At 46.9% G+C, this 20,375-nt stretch overlaps 1 protein-coding gene across 1 annotated transcript in view; it reads right to left on the bottom strand.

Moving 5' to 3' along the window:
* Window positions 1–20,375, bottom strand: part of clasp1a (cytoplasmic linker associated protein 1a) — a gene marked incomplete at its 3' end in the record, with an annotated part of 57,474 nt that overhangs the window by 640 nt on the left and 36,459 nt on the right. Inside the window, 24 exon segments of the mRNA XM_079357994.1 lie at window positions 7–218; window positions 1,730–1,936; window positions 2,824–2,952; window positions 3,051–3,241; window positions 4,088–4,150; window positions 4,313–4,559; window positions 4,685–4,832; window positions 5,166–5,291; window positions 6,143–6,249; window positions 6,333–6,503; window positions 7,974–8,069; window positions 8,438–8,581; window positions 8,667–8,745; window positions 8,915–9,078; window positions 9,265–9,337; window positions 10,313–10,557; window positions 11,641–11,664; window positions 12,051–12,154; window positions 13,100–13,162; window positions 13,906–14,064; window positions 16,142–16,306; window positions 17,694–17,720; window positions 18,148–18,258; window positions 19,719–19,742. Of these exon segments, the coding sequence (XP_079214120.1) occupies window positions 7–218; window positions 1,730–1,936; window positions 2,824–2,952; window positions 3,051–3,241; window positions 4,088–4,150; window positions 4,313–4,559; window positions 4,685–4,832; window positions 5,166–5,291; window positions 6,143–6,249; window positions 6,333–6,503; window positions 7,974–8,069; window positions 8,438–8,581; window positions 8,667–8,745; window positions 8,915–9,078; window positions 9,265–9,337; window positions 10,313–10,557; window positions 11,641–11,664; window positions 12,051–12,154; window positions 13,100–13,162; window positions 13,906–14,064; window positions 16,142–16,306; window positions 17,694–17,720; window positions 18,148–18,258; window positions 19,719–19,742 (3,079 nt within the window).

The raw sequence follows: 20,375 nt of genomic DNA, 5'->3' as shown, positions 1-20,375 counted from the left end.
GACAACCAGTCGAAACCTGTGTGAAAATAACAACATGGGAAGATGATAAGGCCGTGCGTCTGTTGAGAAGCTCGCTGTGTGTTCATGGAAAGACTCGCTACCTTGCTGCCCGTGAGCTGTGCCAGGTGGGGTTTGAGGTCCTCGCCAATCACCGAGTAGATAGCCACCAGACAGAACACGCTGGCCTTGCGAACGCTGCTCTCTGTGTTGTCATAGCCCTGCGGAGAGAGCAGGCAGCATCAGGCACACACACACACACACACACACACACACACACACACACACACATGAGAGGGGGTCAGCGGGAACGTGGGAGGAGTCGCAGAGAGGGCAGAGTACACACAAACATTTCCAGGGACAAATAAGGCAAATAATTCCTCGTGTCCAAATATGCACATTGTCCAAATAAGCCGTTTGAAGCTGAAGCGTCAGAAGTGATTGATCTCATCTTATATAATCCAATCATGTAACATCTGTTATTAGAGATTAACAGCAGACTTATGCAGACACTGTTTCTGTTTCAACTCATGTCTGACAGACTCACGCCGTGTTTGATTGGACGGCCTGTTAGCTCTTCCTGGATTGTTAATGGCGCTCACCTCTCACCTACATGTTTCCTCCTGAGCCGTTTGTCTCAGAAGAACATCGTTACAAAGCTGCTTCCATCCTTTTTGCTCGCGTTCATACGCCGCCTTCATGGCAGCGCTTTTCGGGGAAAACGCAAAGTTTTCTTTTTCTGCGTTACAGCTAGCCTAGCTGTTGCTACGCATCACGTTCTGTTAGCACGAAAAGCTAGGCTAGCTTAGCAACAGCTGCAACCCTGAGCTTGATTGATGCACAGTTGAGTCAGTATTCAAGAGATACAAGATGACTTTATTTAGTCCCAAAGGAACTTTGCCTCGGACGTACAGGCTGCTGCAAAACACGACAGAAGAGAATTGATTTTTTTTCTTTTCAAGAAGTATTGAACTTTGACTCGTAGGGCCTTAGTGATGTTTTTCAGCAGCAGCCTTGACATCGACAGTGACTGACATAAAGAGTATACAGACTAATCAGTGCAGCGAGCACGCTGCGTTGTTTGGGTTCGTCTGGGACACGTAGACGTGTTTTATGGATATTTTTGGAGGACTCTGGACGCTGAGCTTGAAAACGAACGATCCCGCTCAAATCATGATGTGTGCTCATCTTACTCTTGATTCCAATCTGGAAACAAATCTGCAGCCTTCACATGTTAAGAGGCCGCTGTTTGTGCTTTTCAAACCCTAATGCAGAAAAACTGGCTACTTGTCATACGCTGAATTACTGCAAAAAGGAAAAGAAATAAAATGTAGTTGTTGGCTCGTTTCTGTATCTTCATAAAATGAAGATTAAAATAAATTCAAGTCGATTTATTCCAGAGGTCTGCAAAGAGCCAGGATTCTAATCAATACATTTAAACATTAACTTTTTCTCTTGTCACGTTGTTCTCCGTGTCCAGGGACAAATAAGGCAAATAATTACCAGTGTCCAAATATGAGCAATGTCCAAATAAGCAGTTTGGAGCCAGGAAGGAGGGTCCTGCTCCAGGTGTCCCTGCTCCTGGGTTTGTTTTTAACACAAACATTTTTACTTTTTCAAAAGGGCACTCTCGTTCATGGTTTTCTGTTTCATCAAACTGTTGGATTCGAAGTCGATCTGTAGAATATAAATCTGTCTACATGTTTAGCAGCCTGTGGATTCAGACACAGACCTGCAGGAGTCCCGGGATGATGTCGGGCAGCAGCTGCAGTAAGGAGTCCTTGGCGATGCGTTCAATGACTTTGGTTTGCATCTTGATAGCAGCCAGGTTGATGGGGTAGTCGGCGGTCTGCACGATAGGACACAGGACCTTGATGCACTGCTCTGGATGGCTGGAGCTGGCCAGCGTGGAAGCCGCCTCCTCGGCTGCACGCACCACCTGGAGCACAGAAAAGGTTCAGATCAAGAAGTCTAAGCCACGCAGCCTTTAAGATGTCCGCTAAAGCAGGCGTTCACAGATCATCTTACTGCCTTATGGGACGCAAGTTATTGATCGAAGCAGCACGTCCACGTGTTCAGAATTCAGAAACTGTTTTTACCAATAAAGACAGAAAACGTTCAGAGGGAGCAGAGTCGTTTCTTACATCAGGCTGGAAACAAACTTTTTGTGCAGCAAAATTGGGCATTTTAATGCAAGTGTTCATGGGATTTCTTTTTTTTTTTTTGCATCTGCCCTCTAGTGGACACTTGAGGAACTGCAGTTTTCTTTGCACCTCTGCATTGGCTTTATTTTTCAACACTTGAAGTTTCCACTTGGTGATGCTACAGTACACTTTATCTAAAATGCATTCTCTTACTGAAGGACACACAGTTATAAATTCAAGCTGAAAGAATGAATGTAAAACATTCGTTTAGCTGAAGGACTCTCTGAAAGAACTCTGTGGACTCTCAGACAGGATCCAAAGCAAGTCCTGGAGCACATGACCCACTCAAGGTAAATGCATTAAAGTGAAAAGAACTCACCGTCAAATTATTTTCATTTATTTACACACAGAGAATTTTAACCAGCGTGAACCTCCGGGCAGCTTTCTGCTCCCTTACAGCTCGTCGTTTTGATTGAGCATCCTGCAAATTGCACGCTCACCTCACCTCATCAACCAGCTGCATGATGAAAATGATCACTGTGGAGCCCGTATTAACTAAAGAAGCACTTGTGTTTCCTCAGTAGTTGGTGGAGACTCAAACAGAGCTACATCCCCGATGTGTCCGCGTAGCACCGTTAGCTTCATAATGCTTTTAATGTGATGTCATGTGGCGGCTTCGTACCTCCTTGTGAGAGTCTTTGTGAGCCTCCAGCGTCTTCATGATGGTCAGCTCGGCATAGTTTTTGAAGCGGGCCGGCTGGTTCCTCAGGATTTCTTTGAGCACACGCAGGGCCAGCGCTCGGATGGTGTGCTGAAGGAAAACAGAGGTCGTCACACACACACACACACACACACACACACACATTGACACACGCACGGTCGTTAGCGACGTTCAGGAGGCTCACGTACATCTTTATCACCCAGCGTCTCCAGCAGCAGCAGGAGGATGGTTTTAAAGTGCTCGTCCCACACGGCCGTGCTGTCTTCTCGTGTGATCTTCAGCAGCTCCACCAGGGCGCCTTTACGCTCCTCGGAGCGCTCGTTGTGATTGGACAGCTCCTTGAGGAGGTCTGCTACCATGTCGGAGTGGTCCTGGCCGACTGCTCGCCGAGAGAACAATGAAAGGAACACGTTACACATCACACATAAAGCTACTGAAGCCACGCTAAGGCCCCAACACCAATCAGCTTTGAGCATCGTCTGGAGGTCATTTATTTAAAGAACGATCTGAAGGGTTAACACTGCCAGTATGTTAGTTATGTCAACATGAGTTCTAATAGCCGTCTCCATAAACATGTGAGCTCCCATATTGAAGCACACATGGACACCACGCTCCCTCAAGATGTCCACGTTGTTGGACATCAGACATGGATCTGTAGCATTCAGCACTCATCGATGTTAATGTGACTGTCAAAGAGTGCATTTTTGTAAACTATGAACTTGACTTGTCAAGGGCAATGTTTTTTCCCTGCATTCAACCTGTGCCTCCCTCTAGAGGCACAGAATGGAAGTAGTGTTTTTTATGCCTCCCCTCCCCTGCATCCTACCTGTAACACACCCTCCCCCTTACCCTTCCCAAGGTTTGAGATGAAGCCAAATAAGAGCGAGAATGTATCGCTGCATAACCGGTCTCTTGTACCAACCTTGAATTTCCTTCGGGATCAATAAAGTATCTATCTATCTATCTATCTATCTATCTATCTATCTATCTATCTATATGAGCTGAATGAAGAGCATTTATCCCCCCTTCTGTCTGCTCTAATCACACTTAAGATAAAGGCAACCATGGTATGTTTCTTGCTCTCAGTATTCCACAGCCTGAGCTCGAGGCAGGACAGATGTGTGTTAGTGGTTAGAACGTTGAAAGAATGGTGAATGGGTTTTAAGAGGCGCGAGCGAGCGAGGGATGGTGGTCGGGGTGAGAGTTAGTCCAGCAGGCGAGGCACCTTTAACGGGAGCAAAGACCTTGGGGAGCGTCATCTTGTTTTCACCGCTTTCCTGACGTCGGCCTGGAGAGGAGGCGGAGGGTTTGGAGGGAGGGATGAAGGTGGAGGTGAGGGGAGACAGAAAGGGTGCAGAGCAGAAAGGATGTGATGACAACAACAACAACAACAACAAGCCACACACACACAACTTGACCTCTCATGACCTTCATGTACTGGTGAACTCACAGTCTCTGAACTGCTCCACGTCGTCGTCGAACACCGCCTCCTTCAGGGCGCTCTTGTCATACGTGCAGATGGTTTCGCCGTAGCCGTAAGGTGCGAACTCCCGACCGCGCGGGCCGCAGAAGGAGCGCGGCGACGGCGTGTTGAGCAGGGACGTCTTGTTGTCTAAGGCGGTGCGACCCCCTTCGACGACGTCCAAGCCCAGGCGGGCGTCTGAGCCGGGAGAGGACGCCACGCCTTCTCGCCCCGCCTGCAGGACGGAAAGGAAATGTTATCACATTGTTAAAATCTGTTTTCCACCCACACACTCTTCGATGTTCACTTCTACGTCAGAGACTTGATGTGATTTACTGTGGACTTTAAAAAGTCACTCACTGCGTCGTCCCTCTTGCCCTCCTGTCTGATTGGCTCGTTCAGGTCCTCCTGGCTCCGGTAGCTGAAGCTCTGGATGGCCTCTGTGACGCCACGTAAGGAGCTGTAGATCTCTTCAGAGTTCATGTTCTCAGTGTCGTACTCCATCATACTACACACACACACACACACACGCACACACAGACACAGGAATGACACAATAAGTCTATCTGAAGCAGTCATTCTGTAAAGGCTTGTTTTTTGGTCACCATGCAAAGTGCCTTAGCATCACACACACACACACACACACACACATGCATTGCTCTCTTAACCACGGCAGCATCACACACAGGAGACGTGCACGCCGTGAGAAACTGGTGAACAAGCAAACTGAAAGATTCTCCCAACTGTTTTTTTTTTTTTTTTTATTCTCAGTGATTTTGATCAAGAAAAGGACGGGGGTTCGGAGGTCTTGTCCTCTCTGTGTCCGAGCCTAACTCATTACCTTGGTGAGTACGCTCTGCGCAGGACCCTTAAGGAGGGGGCAGCAGGGGTGGAGTGGGGCGGAGGAGGAGGAGGAGGGGCAGGAGGGTGCTTTGAAAGTCCGTCGACACCCCAACCCCATAACCGACTGTTGCCACAGCGCAGCCGGAGAGGAGGAGAGGATGGACAGACAGCAGTGAGGGGGGGGGGGGGGGTCAAGAAGACGTGAAGAGCACAAGACGAGACAAAGGAAGGAAGGGAGGAAGGAAGGAAGGAAGGAAGGGAGGGAGGGAGGGAGGGAGGAGGTGAATAAACAAAGAAATGTGCAGAAGGAGAAAAGAGAAAAAGAAAGGAGTCTGAGCCATTAGGTGAAGGGAAAGTGTTAATAAAAAGAAAGAGACAGAATCCCACAAAGTCGCCTGACGAGCCGTCTTCAACACAAACAAAGAAGTTCACTTTAAGTTTCTTACAAGAACAAAATAGAAACGCTGCATTTGTGGGTTTCTACCTGCTGGTTATAAAGCATGCAGGAGCTGCTCAGAGAGACAGAGACAGAGAGAGAGAGAGAGAGAGAGAGAGAGTGACAGAGACAGAGAGATAGAGAGAGACAGAGAGAGAGAGGGAGAGAGAGACAGAGACAGAGAGAGAGAGAGAGACAGAGAGAGAGAGAGAGACAGAGAGAGAGACAGACAGAGAGAGAGAGACAGAGAGAGAGACAGAGAGAGAGAGAGACAGAGAGAGAGAGAGACAGAGAGAGACAGAGAGAGAGAGAGAGACAGAGAGAGAGACAGAGAGAGAGAGAGAGACAGAGAGAGAGAGAGAGAGAGAGAGAGAGAGAGAGAGAGAGAGAGAGAGAGAGAGAGACAGAGAGAGACAAAGAGAGAGACAGAGAGAGAGAGAGAGCAGCTCGTTCAGCGTCACGCTCCTCCCTGTGAGCTTTAGTGTTAGTCTGACTTGATTAATGGCGGGACGTTTGATTAGAGGTGAGTGATTGACTACCTGGGAGACAGTCCTCCGTGCGAGCAGTTTGTGGGAGAGGTGAGAGGGCTGGTTCTGCTGGGGGCGTGACGTGACGGCGTCCGGCCGATGGTGTTGCTCGGAGATCCCTAAAAGAATAAAGAGACACCATGAGCGATTTGAAACGCAGCAGGGTCTGATAGTTCCACGCCTCCGTGTGCCTTCGACTCACCACGCTGCCGCCACCGCCGCCGCTGCTGCTGGTGGTGTTGCTGGAGTTCTTCAGGTGGTTGTGCAGCAGTTTGGTGGCTCCGTCCTGGAAGGTTTTGGGCAGAGCGCCCAGCAGCATGGTGAACTCCGGGGTGTTGAGCTCGAACAGAGAGATCAGAACCACCTGAGCCGCCTGCAGATGGTGGAGAACGACACGTAAGGATGGAGAACACCGCAGCCAATAGAACGCTTCCCTCGGTTCCAGAAGTGACTTGACCGTGTTCAATACGACAACTCTGAGTCAGAGGAGCTGTGCTAATATTTGTAAAGATTTGTTTTTATTAATAGCTTTTAAGAAGGAAGAATGTGCGACTTTTTGATCCAGTCGATGAGTGCAAAACACAGGCTCATAGGCCACGCCTCCTCCACACTGAAGACACGCCTCCAACCTGTCTCCCTCGTGTTCACACGAAGGAGTCAAGTGTAAGCGGTAAACAAAATACTCCTCTGCTCGAGCTGCAGTCACCCGTGTGCTGCATTGTTGTGTTAGCATGCTAACGTTAGCGCTCTTTAGTTAGCTCGTAGCTTCATGTAAATTTACACCGAATGAGCGTGATCTAAAAAACTCAAATAATCAGTGAGTATGTTCTTCTTCTTCTTCACTCAAACAGCTTTTATACTCAAGGGGAGGAACCGGCCGTCCCGTCCATGTAAACACAGCTCTGACAACAACACAGCCAGCAGGACTCCAGCTTCTCCCTCACTGGAGACAGTCAGGACTCACACACACACACACACATTCACACAGGACACACTGGAGTTATGTCAAACGTTGCACATTCTTCCTTTAAGGCCGAGACTGAACGATGAACCGTTTTACAGTTTTGCCTCTTTGAAAGGTCACAAACAGGTCAAATCTATTCTGAAACCATGGAAACCAGCATTTGTCTTTACCGCTGAACGGATGCATCAGCCTGTAGAAAGAAACAGAGGTGAGTCTTTAAAGCTGCATTCAGTGAAACAAAAAAACACATGAAGTATCAAAGAATGAAGGAACACTGTCGCTTTAAATGTTTCTACATGCAAGTGAGTACAGATCAAAGTCGGAGTCGTCGGCTATGATAAAACCAGAAACGATATAAACGTCTCTTTACCAGCGAGTTGTTTGTTGCTGCTTTGTTTAATCCACACTTGACTTAAACGGCTGATTTCACTTCTTCTGTCTTTCTCCCTGAACTGCTTCACTTCCACACTCTCTGTAACAGTTACCATGCAGGTGGATGACAGGCTGTTAAAGTGCGTTAGACAAACACAATGTGTTAGACACACAGACATGACTCAGCATTCCTGTCAATGTTGGGTAGTAAACAGGGCTTAAAAATCCATCCATACACACTGTAGCATCAAGCATGTGGGCTCATTTAGAGGCTAAAACCCAAATCTGTCCTGGAAGCAGAAACAAGCTGGGTGTTTGTGGTCAGTGAGTGCAAGGCAGGGACGGACTGGAGGTTATCACAGCATCACAGTCCAGAGATACAGAGATGAGTGAAAGATGGCACGCTCGAGGTGTCACTGTCTTGCAGGTGTTGGTTAGGCTCCAGGCAGTCGGGGCGGTGCGTGCTTGTTGTGTAGCATTTAGCTGTCGGGGGGGCGGGCTCTATACCTGCTTACACCTGTCTTCCTGGTTGCCTTCAGCAGACAGGGAGGCAGCAGAGCTGGACCTGCCAGCTAGCTCCTCGCTCACCCAGCTATGAAGAGTCTGGGATACATGACGGGACAGAGGCAGGGCATGGGAGTTACTGCAGGTTACAGCTCTGCTATCAACACGTCAGAGAGGCCACACTCAACCCCAGAGCTCTCACACACACACACACACACACACACACACACACACACATACACACACAAACACACACGTTCAGCAGTCGACCAGCATCTCGTGTGTTCAGCTTGATAACTTTCCTGACCCCTCAAAGTCTGCTGGTTTTTAAGAGCGCTGCCTCCAGTCTAAAATAAAGATTTGTTTTTCCTTCTTTTTCTTAAACTGTGAAGATTCAAACGGAGAAGTTAAGACACCAGCTGATGTTTTAAGGTTTGGTCACATTAGAAGAGCCTCCCATGACCTACCTTCCTGACGTCTGAGCTTTTGGGCTCTGTGGTCCAGGTGATGATTCGTGACACGGCCAGACGCGTCTCGCTGGAGTTGACAAAGTCCGTCGGGTCCATCTGCCGAGCCAGGGACTCGATGTACTTCAGGATGGCTACCTTCACCTGAAGAAGGCCGCATGCATCACTTACATTCAATAATCACAATCACCTGTTTACAAAAAGACATCCAGCCTCTGCTTCCACTCACCTTGAGATTCGGCGTCTGGGTCTGATCCACGATGAACCTCATCAGAATGTTGAACTGTTGGTCAAACGGGAAGGACTCCCTGAAACCATGAAGACATAAACGTTACCTTGATATTAAACAGGAGTATTACTTCACAGGCTTAAAGTTGAGTGTGTCCTTGTGTTTTAATACTGTGCCTCATGTGGTCAAAAAATAACCCTGACCCTTCACTTTGACCTTCACAGTTACACAAGTCTTTTCATTCAGACCTGGTGATATCCAGGGCCTTCTGGACTTTGGCCTGGACCGAGCCCAGCAGGTCTGCCCCCATCTTCTTCAGCAGCTGAGTGAGCAGGACAAAGAGCCAGTCCTGCAGGTCCTCCCTGTGCACCGTGACAAAGTCCACCAGAGTCTCCAGAAACATGCTGAACACCTGAGAACGTGTGAACACCTTTTAACACCCAGCACTCCGTCACTGCATCATGATACACTTTGTGAATGAATGAGAACACTTACTCGCTGTTGTTAATCCACAGCAAAGCAGACCATGCAACAAAAGACACTCAGTTAGTTTGGAGTAACGGATCCGTCGTTTATATTTGTGCACACCACGCTTCACCTTCCTCACCTTGCTGTGTGGATCTGCAAACATCCTCGTGAAGATTTCACAAAGTCTCTTCAGCTCCACTCGGCTGCAGGAAACAGAAGACGGGAAACAAAGTGAAGTGAAGCAACGCAGCGTTCGCAAAGTACGTCACATTCCTCCATCCAGCCGTGGTTTATACAGCGTGTCCAGTTTGACTTTCAGCCAGGATGCCTCCAGGACTGACCAGCAGTCAGGTACAGGCCTTACCTATAGAGACAGTGAGGCATGTCTCTGGACTGTCGGAGGAAGCATGCATGCATGCACGGGGAGAACATGCAGACCCCGTACTGAAAGGTCCTGTCCGACAGGGAGTCGAACCAGGAACCTCCTCACTGTCAGCAGTGACCTATAATGCACTTTGACTGTTCGAAAGGCCACAATTTGAAAAACTACACTCCTACGTTTGGACGAGGTTTTAGCTTGAATAAAAATCAGAACCATGTTTCCCAACACAAACTCCATCTTGTTTCACAAGTTTCACAAAACGTTTGCTGAAAGCTCTTCAGAGGTTACGACTCGTTAAGAGTAAACGTTGACTCTACAGCTTCCAAAGGCTGAAGTGTTTTCAGAAGAGAGAGGATCCAAGATTTAAAATGAGCTGATGCCAAATATTCCTTTGGCTGCAAACTGCAAACATGCAAATCGTTTTTAGGCTCTGACACACCAAGGAGTTTGATCTGTGTGTCGCCCCCCCGTCTGCCCCCTGTGAATGGTCTTATGGCCAGCAGTTTAGTCATTTTTATTTTTATTAGTTTATTTAAAGGGGGACAGTGAAATGTCATAAAACACATGGTTAAAAAAAGAGCCAGAATTAGCCAGAAGGCTAGTCTTCATCTGTAGTCCCCTGGACATGATGGGAAAAGGCAATAAAAATGACAATTTAAATGGAAGAAAAAAATAAATAATAATTATAATAATATAGTAATTTGGTTGTAGAGAGCTGCAGAACACACAGTAATGGGCTTTGGCAGTGTACCATCATATTTAACATATTCATCTGAGCCCGTTCGACCAATCCCACCTCAGTATTCTTTGGCTCTTGAGGAGGTTCTGCAGGCCCAGCAGGCCCTCCTTCCTCTCCGACCAGTTGGAGCTGGCGCAGTGGTTCAGGATCTCCGCCACGTCCTCCGTCTGCCGGAGGTAGTGAGGGATGCCTCCGTTCCTCGAGCTATACGAGCGCTCCGAGCAGGCGCTCGACGCATCGCTGTTGGCATCGTCGTCAGAGTACATCCCCGGTGACTCGTACCGCCGCCTCAGCGGCTTCCTCTGTTGAACAAAAAAAACCACAAGGTTGGGTCATACAGCATTTTAAACACTACTCCATGTGATGATTGAAATGTGCTTCGGTAAATAAAAGATGATTAAGATTCTTGGCAGGTAGAAGCTGGTGCAGTAGCCATGCAGCGCTCTGAGCTGGAAGGTGTTTGTCAGGTGATTATCTCATCTTACACGGGCCGTCATGTCATCCTTATAAACTCCCCCACGGAGGGATGACGTTGACGATGCTTTGTGAGGACAGAAACGCTTGTTTTAAAGCCTCCAGACTTCACGAGCATAAAACATGAACATGAGAGTCACACATGTCCAGCTGCTCTTATTAGTCAGCTGTGATATTATACTGGACCTGAGTGGATGACTCACTAACACAGACACAGATGGAATCGAACCTCGAACTCTACATGCTGATTCAGTGGAGTTCAGAGGCCATGCACCAACTGCTCCTCTTGTCTGTCCTGTTCTCACACTTACTGTACCATCAGCCTGGGCTTTAGCTGGCATGCAGCACTTCATGCCTGTGCACATGTTACTCAGACTGAGGAGTGTATGAAGCACAGCCCAGGTGGAAAACTCATTCACTTTGAGAGAGGACGTGATGACACTCGGCAAAGGGCAAAGGTCAGATTTGAACCCACAGCTGCTGTGACCAGGACGACAGCCTCTGTACATGCAGAGCCCGAGGTCAGCGGCACATCGGACGGATCATCACTTTGCATCTGTTTGCTTTAAGTGAACATCCAAAGCCAATCAGGGCCGAGCCACGAGGAAGCAAGAGTCTCGACGGCGGATGCAGAGCAGCAGGGGAAGTTTACATGTGCAGCAATGTGCCGAGATAACGACATTCAAACCAGCAAACCACGATGAGGGAGAGAGGCGCGCTGCTGGGTGCAACGACGACGACGACGAAGGGGATGCAATGGACACAATTTGAAATGTAATAAAAATATATGAATAAATAAAAAGAGGAGGGAGTGGAGGGGAGCCAACATAACGAGTCAAGCTGTTTGTTTTGAACTTGATTAGTGCGTGATGGCATGGATACACAGAGAGAAAGGTAAAATGACAAACTACCTTATTCCTGGAGTCTCCTAAAAGCTGAAACGTAACAAACAACCAAGAGGGAAAGAGGAGAGAGAGGGCAGGTTTAAAGAACAAGCACAGTCCTGCTGGGTGTCAAAAAGGACAAAAACAAGACACTCGACATCTGAGCTCATCTCTGGGAAATCCTCCGTCGAACGCTCAGTAAAGAAAGGGACATCTCACTGAAGCATTTAGCATGATGACGTTTAATGCTTTAAATCTACAAACACAAACAGAGCGAGTCTTAACTGAGGTCGAGCACAGCTCACTTCTTCAGGACGAACAACCGATCTGAGCGTAAAGGAGCGCGACGAGCTTCTCTGCAGACAAGCTGAGACCTTCTCTCTTGATTTAAACTGAGACAGGCGTCCTCTGAAGACAAACGTCTCACACATACTTACCAAAGCGTCAGCGACAGCCGCCTCCACCTCTGTGCCCGTGTTCAGGACCCTCATGGCGTTTACCGACGCAGAGATTCTCGCTTGGTGAATCAAACCGTATCGATCTGGAGAGAGGGAGCAGGAAAAGAAAGACGGTGAGTCGGGCTGGGAACCTTTGGGCGTCTCACGACTCCATTTCGATTCTTTGGGTCACGATTGGATTCAGAATCTGTTCTCGATCCAAAACATTTCTGGATTCATGATTCAAAGCTTGAATGAGTCCTTCAGGTTCTACTGCAGCCATCTGGGAGGCTGGCTGAATTTCTCATGAGAGAGCTAGCATTAGCACTTAGCAGGGAGTTATAAATGTATTTCATCATTTCTCCATCTCTGTGTTGAGTCATGATTTCAGATAAAGTCCATGTGCTCGCTGTCACTTACCTGAACAGACAAAAGCAAGGACGCTTTTTATTGTAGCGACCACAATAAAAAGTCTTTTTGACACATTGAAATAAAGAGAACTCAAAGAAAAGTGATTGAGATGAAAAGATCCCCAGAGAGGAAGTCAAGTCTCCAACCACCAAAGCTGAATGAAAAAAAAAAAAAAAAAGTCATGACAGAAATGGAGGATGACCAAGACGAGATGACGACTGCAGAGCACCGAAGAGAGAAAACACAAATACAAGCTGATAAAAAAAAAAAAAAGTTTGAAGGCGGACACGAACTGAAAAAGATAATAAAATAAAAAAGATACGCCGAGTCGTACGTCATGAGACAATACACATCTACAGTCACTGAAAAGTATGAATGAGGCACTGGAAATGCAACATGAGGACGAATGGAGAAGCAGACTGAACATGCTAAAGAAACCACTGCTTCTTACCTTTCCTGTATTTTTTAAAAAACTGAATAAAAGTGTTCATGATCACTAAACAAAACGACAGACGCATGCTCGCTCAAATGAAACACTGCCTACGAGATGAGGATTTTGGGGGGGGGTTTTTTGGGGGGGGGGGGGGGGGGGGCTTGAAGGATGGGAGGCTCGGCTGGTTCTGGAGCATGCAGGTCACCTGACTGGCCGTGGGGGTCGGCTGTGGAGAGAGCGCTGGTTGAACGGGAGTGACGTCGGGAGGCTGCAGGGGACAGGAAGTGACATCCGGGGGGAGGGTTAGTGACAGGTGTAACAGCAGCCTGCGAGGTCAGAGGTCAGACTCTACCCACCATCAGCTACTCCTCTGATCTTATCATATCTGGAGTCAGACAAATCTCTGTGCAACAACTGAACAGGAAGCGTCAGTAGCTTCATCTCAGACTGAAACTGTCATGCATCACTTTGACTTCAGTACGAAGACAAAGTCTCTGAGGACGTCGACCACCAGGCATAACGCAGGACTTGTTCAGGTCCATGTTTTAACTTGTTGAAGCTCGAAGAAAAAGATGGGAATAATGTGTTCTTTGTCCTCCAGAGTCCCACGAGCATCAGGTCAGACTACTATACATACAAAACACATGAAGCCAATCGTGCAGGTTCACTACATTCTGCCTGCAGTGATTGGTTTAAGTTCATCCTTTACGGCTTTTTCAAATATTCAATGAGACACTTCTTATTCTATCTATCTATCTATCTATCTATCTATCTATCTATCTATCTATCTATCTATCTTATACGAGACAGTTCGAGCTAAAGCATCCAGACTGAATTAGGAGGTAACAAAAAAGACTGAGTGAAGTAACATCCCCCCATAAAGAGGATTTCAGTTAGTGCATGCACAGGCAGAAGAAGGACAGCCAGAGGACCCAGTGAAGGGGGAGAGACTGTCCCCACGGACGCTCACTGGGCAGATATCCGGACAGCTGATAGGTCAGCAGTACTCACCCAGAGGAGTGAAGCCCCGAGCGGGGCTGGTGTCTCGGCTGCTCTCGCGACTGGTGTCGCGGCTGCAGCCCTGACTCATGCTGGGACGGGGAATACGGCTCCGGGCTAGCGTGCGGTAGGGAAGAGCAGCAGGAAGAAGAGCTTTACCACACAGGCTGGCTGTCAGGACAACAAGTTAGGTGGGAAGGTCAGTGTGCATTCATGGAGGAGCAGGGCTCAGAGATGAGGGGGAGACAGGGGACGAGAGGAAGAGGTCACAGAGAAGAAGAAGAAGAAGATGAGAGTGTAAATCCCTGATTCTCTACGATACTAAATTAATCTCAAACTTCTATTATCACTTTAAAGCAAAGGGGAAGGATGTGGATTGGTGAAATAACAGACTTCATTGTTTCATGGCATTTTATCATGAAACATTTACTGCATCTATTTGACTCACTGAGCTCTGGGAGGTCGAAAAAGAAAATGTGCAGCTTTGTTCTTAAAGGTTAAACTTGAGGTCTCATTTCATGTGTTTCTGTTGAAGCCTACCGTGGGGCAAAAAAGTATTTAATCAGCCAGCCACTGTGCAAGTGCTGCCACTTAAAGTGATGACAGAGGTCTGTCATTTTCATCATCGGTACACTTCAACAGTGAGAGACAGCATGTGGAAAAAAATCCAGGAAATCACATTGTAGGATTTTTCAAGAATTTCTGATAATAAAAAAAAAAAACACGGACTCGGCGTGCGATGGCCTTTAGTCCTGTAGTGTGATGCAGATTTTGTCGCCTAATAAACAGGCTTAATAAAAACACAGAGACAATAAACTGACTGCATCTGTTGAGGTCAAAATCTAAAAGGAGACAAAGATGGACAGGAAGGAAAAGAGAGAGAGGCCGCAGCAGAATCAAAAGTGAGTGAATGAGCGGGTGGAACAGCACACTGCTAGTAGAGGTTAGAACGAGCAGCTCACGTGGTCATGATTAGTTACAGAACAGAGTGTCAGCTTCTTTACGTATGGAGAGACAAACATCACACATGAGCTCCTCATCAACTCCACCCTGTAAACAAACATCATCATTTACACAACACACACTGGAAACAAGAGATCAAAAGTAACACCACGCTGAAGCGCTGTAAGCATGCATTCTGCTCGACGGCCTGTCGGGGGCGACTCGTTTACATTATTAAATCAGACGCACAAAATGTGTCTCCTGTGAGAGAGGAGACGCAACAAAGACTGATGGTGAACTTTGTGCGTCTGCTTCATACAAGTTCTGATGTGTACTTAGGTTAGCTAAAGTGGCGTGACCGCAGCTTTGCAGCGCCTCGACTCAGCGCCTCGACTCAGCGGCGTCACCTGTGCAGCTAAATCGGCTTCGATTGTGCACACGGGAAGGAAATAAGAGAAATGGACGTGCGTGCGTTATCCTTGCTGTCGAAGCTCCACGAACACAAGAACAGGAGTCAACAAAGCTATCGGTGATAAAGAATCTGAATGGATGCGTCACCGTTTTCAAAGCAGGGAGCCCATTGGTTGACGAGTAAAATGACCCGGGGCGCGCAAAGGAAGGAAGGATCAAGGCGGATCACCTTCAGGTAATGCCAGCAGGCGTAATAAATGCCACATCAGTGAAGTCGTGAAAACACAGAGGTCTTCATCAGATTCAAGTGTCTGAAAGAGTGAAACCATGATCCACACTTTCTACGTCCTGCACAGAAATGCTGAGTCATGTAAATCCTGCAGGAGGGTTGAAGAAGCTCAGAATAGAAAAGTAAAGTAAAACAGTCTGATGTGAAGATGTTCTTTAAAAAAAAATCAAACGTGGAGTTTTCTGATGTTTTAGATCTGAAGGTTCAAACTGTAAATTTAAGTTTTTAAGAGGAAAAAATGAAATTTGTGTTTGACCCATTGTGTTTCACTGTGAGGAGATAAGAAGCCACGAATGCTTCTGTTAAATTATAAAGTATATATTTTCTAACCATAGGAGTTCAACATGGGACCAGACAGTTGTGATTGAACTTCTTTCTCTCAGCATTACCCATTTCTGAGATTTGGCTGAATGACTGTACGACTGTTCGTCCTCGCAGCAGAGAGAGCAGATGCTCAACAAGTCAGAAGGAGTGATCACATGATTCAACAATGCTCTTACATCTGGGACTGATCACCTGAAAACATGACAGTGAGTCAGAAGCATCCTTCAGACGTGCTCTGAACTAGAAGAGTGTGTAAAGTGAGTGTCGGGGTCCAGGGCTTACCGAGGCCCAGGCGGCTCGGGCTGGTCTCGCGGCTGCAGCCCTGGCTGCGTGGGATCCTGCTGCGTTTGTCCAGTGGCGTGTTGGAGGCGGACACCGTGGCTCGAGGGATCCGGCCGTAGCTGCTGTGGCCGAGCAGCTTTCCTGGAGAGCTGGAGCGACTGCCAGCTGTTGGCAGAGAGAAGAAAAACATGAAGACTGGTTAGTAAATGTTCGAGGAGAGGTGAGAACTTCAAAACATGCTTGGACTATAAGTCAGTCTGAGACCGTTTTTTTAACATCTCTATTTGTATTTATCTAACTGTGAATTTGCACATACTCCGTGTGAGCGCCACAGTCCTGCTCGGTCTCTGGAGCGTGAACACAGCCACGACTAGCTGCAAACACATCGCAGCAGAACGACTAAATCACGCAAGGAAAACATGCAAACGGCATGTTGTGTTGTCTTTCTAACGATGATCTGCTTCCTGTTCTGACAGTATGATGATACGATCAGGATTCTATACATTATCATTACTATTATTAAATTGACTGGAAGCTCTGTGCGTGGTCTCGTCTGACTTCCTGTCCGGCGCGTGCTGCAGCGAGCTCAGTTGAAAACAAACACGCAGCTGGAGCGGCGTGCACGGAGCAGGTGGAAATCTGCAGTCAATGTCAACTTTAAACTTGGTTTCATTTTTTTACGGATTTGTAGGTGAATGAATAATCTTCTAGGACCATCAGACGTCGTGCACCAAGAGAAGTAAAGACATATTATATTACTGTTATTGTCTACATATTTATCGAAGGGTTTGTATGACTGTCCAAAAAGTTTTGAATTGGCTCCAGTGTGTATTAAGATGGACAGAGAAACAGCCACCTGGGAGTGAAGCCAAAATATTACGAGTTTGACATGCATGTCATAAACCCCGCCTCCTCCATGTCAGCAGACTGGACCTGGGTCTATCTAGTTAAAGTTATAATGCTGATTTATGTGATTTACGTCCTGATGTGCGTTTTATCTGAGCAGGTGTAACGTCATGATTGACAGCTCTGTAGACCTATGTGAGTCCCTGAAGCGTTCCTGACAGGAGAAGTGGAGAATAGAGGAGGAGGAGGGCGTGTTGGGGAGATGGAGTCAGCTCCAAAACTTTTTGAACACACGAGTCACCAAGAGGCCCAAAAATATAAAAAAGTCCAGGACGCTACACGATCCTTTACAAACACAGATGTTGCACACACACAGGTGAGGCGGGGCTGGATTGGTACTCTACTGTATGTGCTTTGGGGAGACATCAACAAGTTACAAATAAAAACATAAAAGGCTGTGAAACAACAGTGACAACAACAACAACAACAACAACAACAACAACAAAATGGCTGACAGAAAACTCCCAACGGTTTCCCAAAGTGTGAAGGGGACTAACGTTTCAAAAACAAAGACTGTGATGAGAGGAGCATGCTGCTACTGTACGTGGTGACGGGGTGGGACGGCGTGCAAATCTGTGTGTGCTAGAGGGGGCGGTGCTTAAAGATGGGGCGTCTTGCTTGTGATTGGATGAGGCTGAGGCCTTACCACTGATGGGATTGGCTGATCTGGATCCTGGGTGATGGAAGCAATAGGCAGGATAGGATGGAGAACAGTCAAAATGAGACAGAAGGGGGGTTACTGATATTACCCAGCATGCACTCTGGACAGCTGCAGCCGTGTCGCTGACAGATCTCCAGAGTAAAGAGACACACACACACACACTTTGAATACTTAGAACACAAACACTCATAGTGTGCATGCATGTCGGCACACCTGCACAAACACACAAGATTTGTGAGTGACTGTAAGTTTATTCAGGGAGATGAGAAACATTGCATCCATAAACAGCAAAAACATCTGGTATGATCTCGCAGCTGTCGCAGAAAGATCATAACTGAAATATGAGAGGAAGAGACTGGAGTGCAAACAAACACTGTAATGCTACATGTGTTTTTTTTAATATTCTGATGAAAGTGCTGGTTGTTTATACGGTACATACGCTGGGACTGGGAGACAACTTTGGCTCGGCTGCGCCCCCTGCTGTCCACCACAGAGGTACTGGCCCCGCCCCCCACGCTGCCCGAGCTCTGTCTCCTGGTACGAACACGACCTGGGGAGGACAAAAACAGTGACAACGTGAACTTCTTTAACCTCGACAGAGAAGCTGGAAAAGAGGAACAGAATGAAGACGACCTGGATGAGGGGATAGACCCCCCCCCCCTCCCTAAAGACACACACACAGGAGAGAAACAGACAAACCTGGGTCCAAGTCAGTCTCAGCTGTCCTTGTAATGTGCAACCTGAGGTTCAACATGGTTGGGATGCGTCTAATCTTTCACTGTGTGTTTGGGACCAGATTTGTGCTCGTGTTGCAGCTGGCATTTTATATGATGGAGGAAAACAAACAAGTCAAAATCTGCTGTAATGCAATCCTGGACCCTCTCATCAGTCATTGAACCAACGACTTTAAACAGACGTCTGTTTGGAAGTGTAAGCTAACAATCCACTGTGAGACGTCGTCTCCCAGCTTTAATCTCCCACATCCAACTTGAAATTGGCCAGTAGCACAAGTGACGGCATCAGTATCGGCTAATTCTGTTGAGGCCAATATTTCTAGATTTATTCTGCAGTCAAATGGCCACATTGTATGACAAGTGCTGATCTCTTTCACCAGCAGAGGGCGCTACACGGACTACAACAAGCATCATCACCAGCGCTGATGTGTACTTTCCAGTTGAGCGACCACATCTTGTGTTCATTTAAAATCTTTTTAATAAGTGTTTGGAAACTGCATCTTAGGGATCAATATAAAGATGTGTCTATCTATATCTATCACTAAAGATTTCAGATAGATATAAGAACGTTATCTGCATCACATTCTTTCTTGTCCTTCAAATCGATATCATCCTGAAAACTTCCACATCAGTCGGGCTCTACTTTCTATCATCCAATCCAATCAGCAAAAACATAAAAACAATGAATCTAATAACTTTAATGACATTTATATCTAATGCACCAATTGATCAGGCGATGTCAAATACTGGAAGGGATGAGTGGACTTCTATTTTCTTCTCACAACAGAACAGAACGGCGTACAAGGTTCGGGTAAGCTGTGAAGTTTGGCACGAGTTTTTAGTTTGTGACAGCTGCCGAGCACCAGCTGCTGGAAGAACTCCTCAACGTCTGCAAAAAGAAAATCAGCAAATCTAAGAAACCTCTTCGACCACAGAAGCTGAAACGCTGTGTGGTTGAACTTTCTGAAACAATGACGTCAGACTTGTTTGCTGTGTTAGAAACAGAGAGATGGAAACAAGTGTTAGGATTACAGTCAGGAAGTCCATGCAGACAGAGACCCATGCAGAGATCCACATATTTGACGACCACTGGGGGGGGATAAAGAGAGGGAGAGAGCACACAGGTGATGGAGGGGCAAAGGATGTTAATGTGTAGCAAGTGACATCTGATGGAAACACACACACTCTCACTGCTTCTCACTTCTTGTGCAAAATTCTCACACACACACACACACACACACACACACATACACACAAAGAGGCACATAGATCTTACCATCACTTTTACCAGTAGTGCCATCTTTTGGGCATTAAAGAAAGGTGGTGCAGCAGCAAGTGGGAGGAGAGGTGCAGAGTCAGACATTAGTAGCAATTGAAGCAGAAACAGGAGTGAGTGGGGTAAGCATGGGGTCTCATCATCATCATTAGTAATGGACGTTAACGAGCCACTGGGACTCATCGGAGAAGAAGAAATGAGGGAGAGAGACTTCCAGACGGCAAAAAGATCACAGCTACGTTTAAACCTGAGCAGCCAGCATCAGTCATGTGGTCTGTGGGGGGATTCATCAAATCTATGTTTTAAAATGCCAGTGTAGGATTTAAACAGTTCCTGCTGATAGAGCAGTCTAATGACAACATCAGCACTCATTAATAACCAGAGTCAGGCCCATAAAAGCCAGTGACTGCGGGAGAAAATGTTTTCATACTTCATCATGATGGGAGAGCAGCCGCTTGGATAAACCTCTGAATTATGACTTTAGAGCTTGTTGCTTTACTAACAGAATTCATGTTTTCTTAAAGGTCACATATTCTCCTCATCTTTAAACAGGTTCAATCAGTGTCCTCACTTCTCTTCAACATGTGTGTGAAGTGTGTTGTTGTAAATCCACTCTGATCCTGTATTTGATCATGTCTATAAACCCCTCTATTTCAG

The sequence above is a fragment of the Symphodus melops genome, assembly GCF_947650265.1.
Source record: "Symphodus melops genome assembly, chromosome: 12".
NCBI lineage: Eukaryota > Metazoa > Chordata > Actinopteri > Labriformes > Labridae > Symphodus > Symphodus melops.
This window is presented reverse-complemented; position numbering and strand designations above follow the sequence as displayed.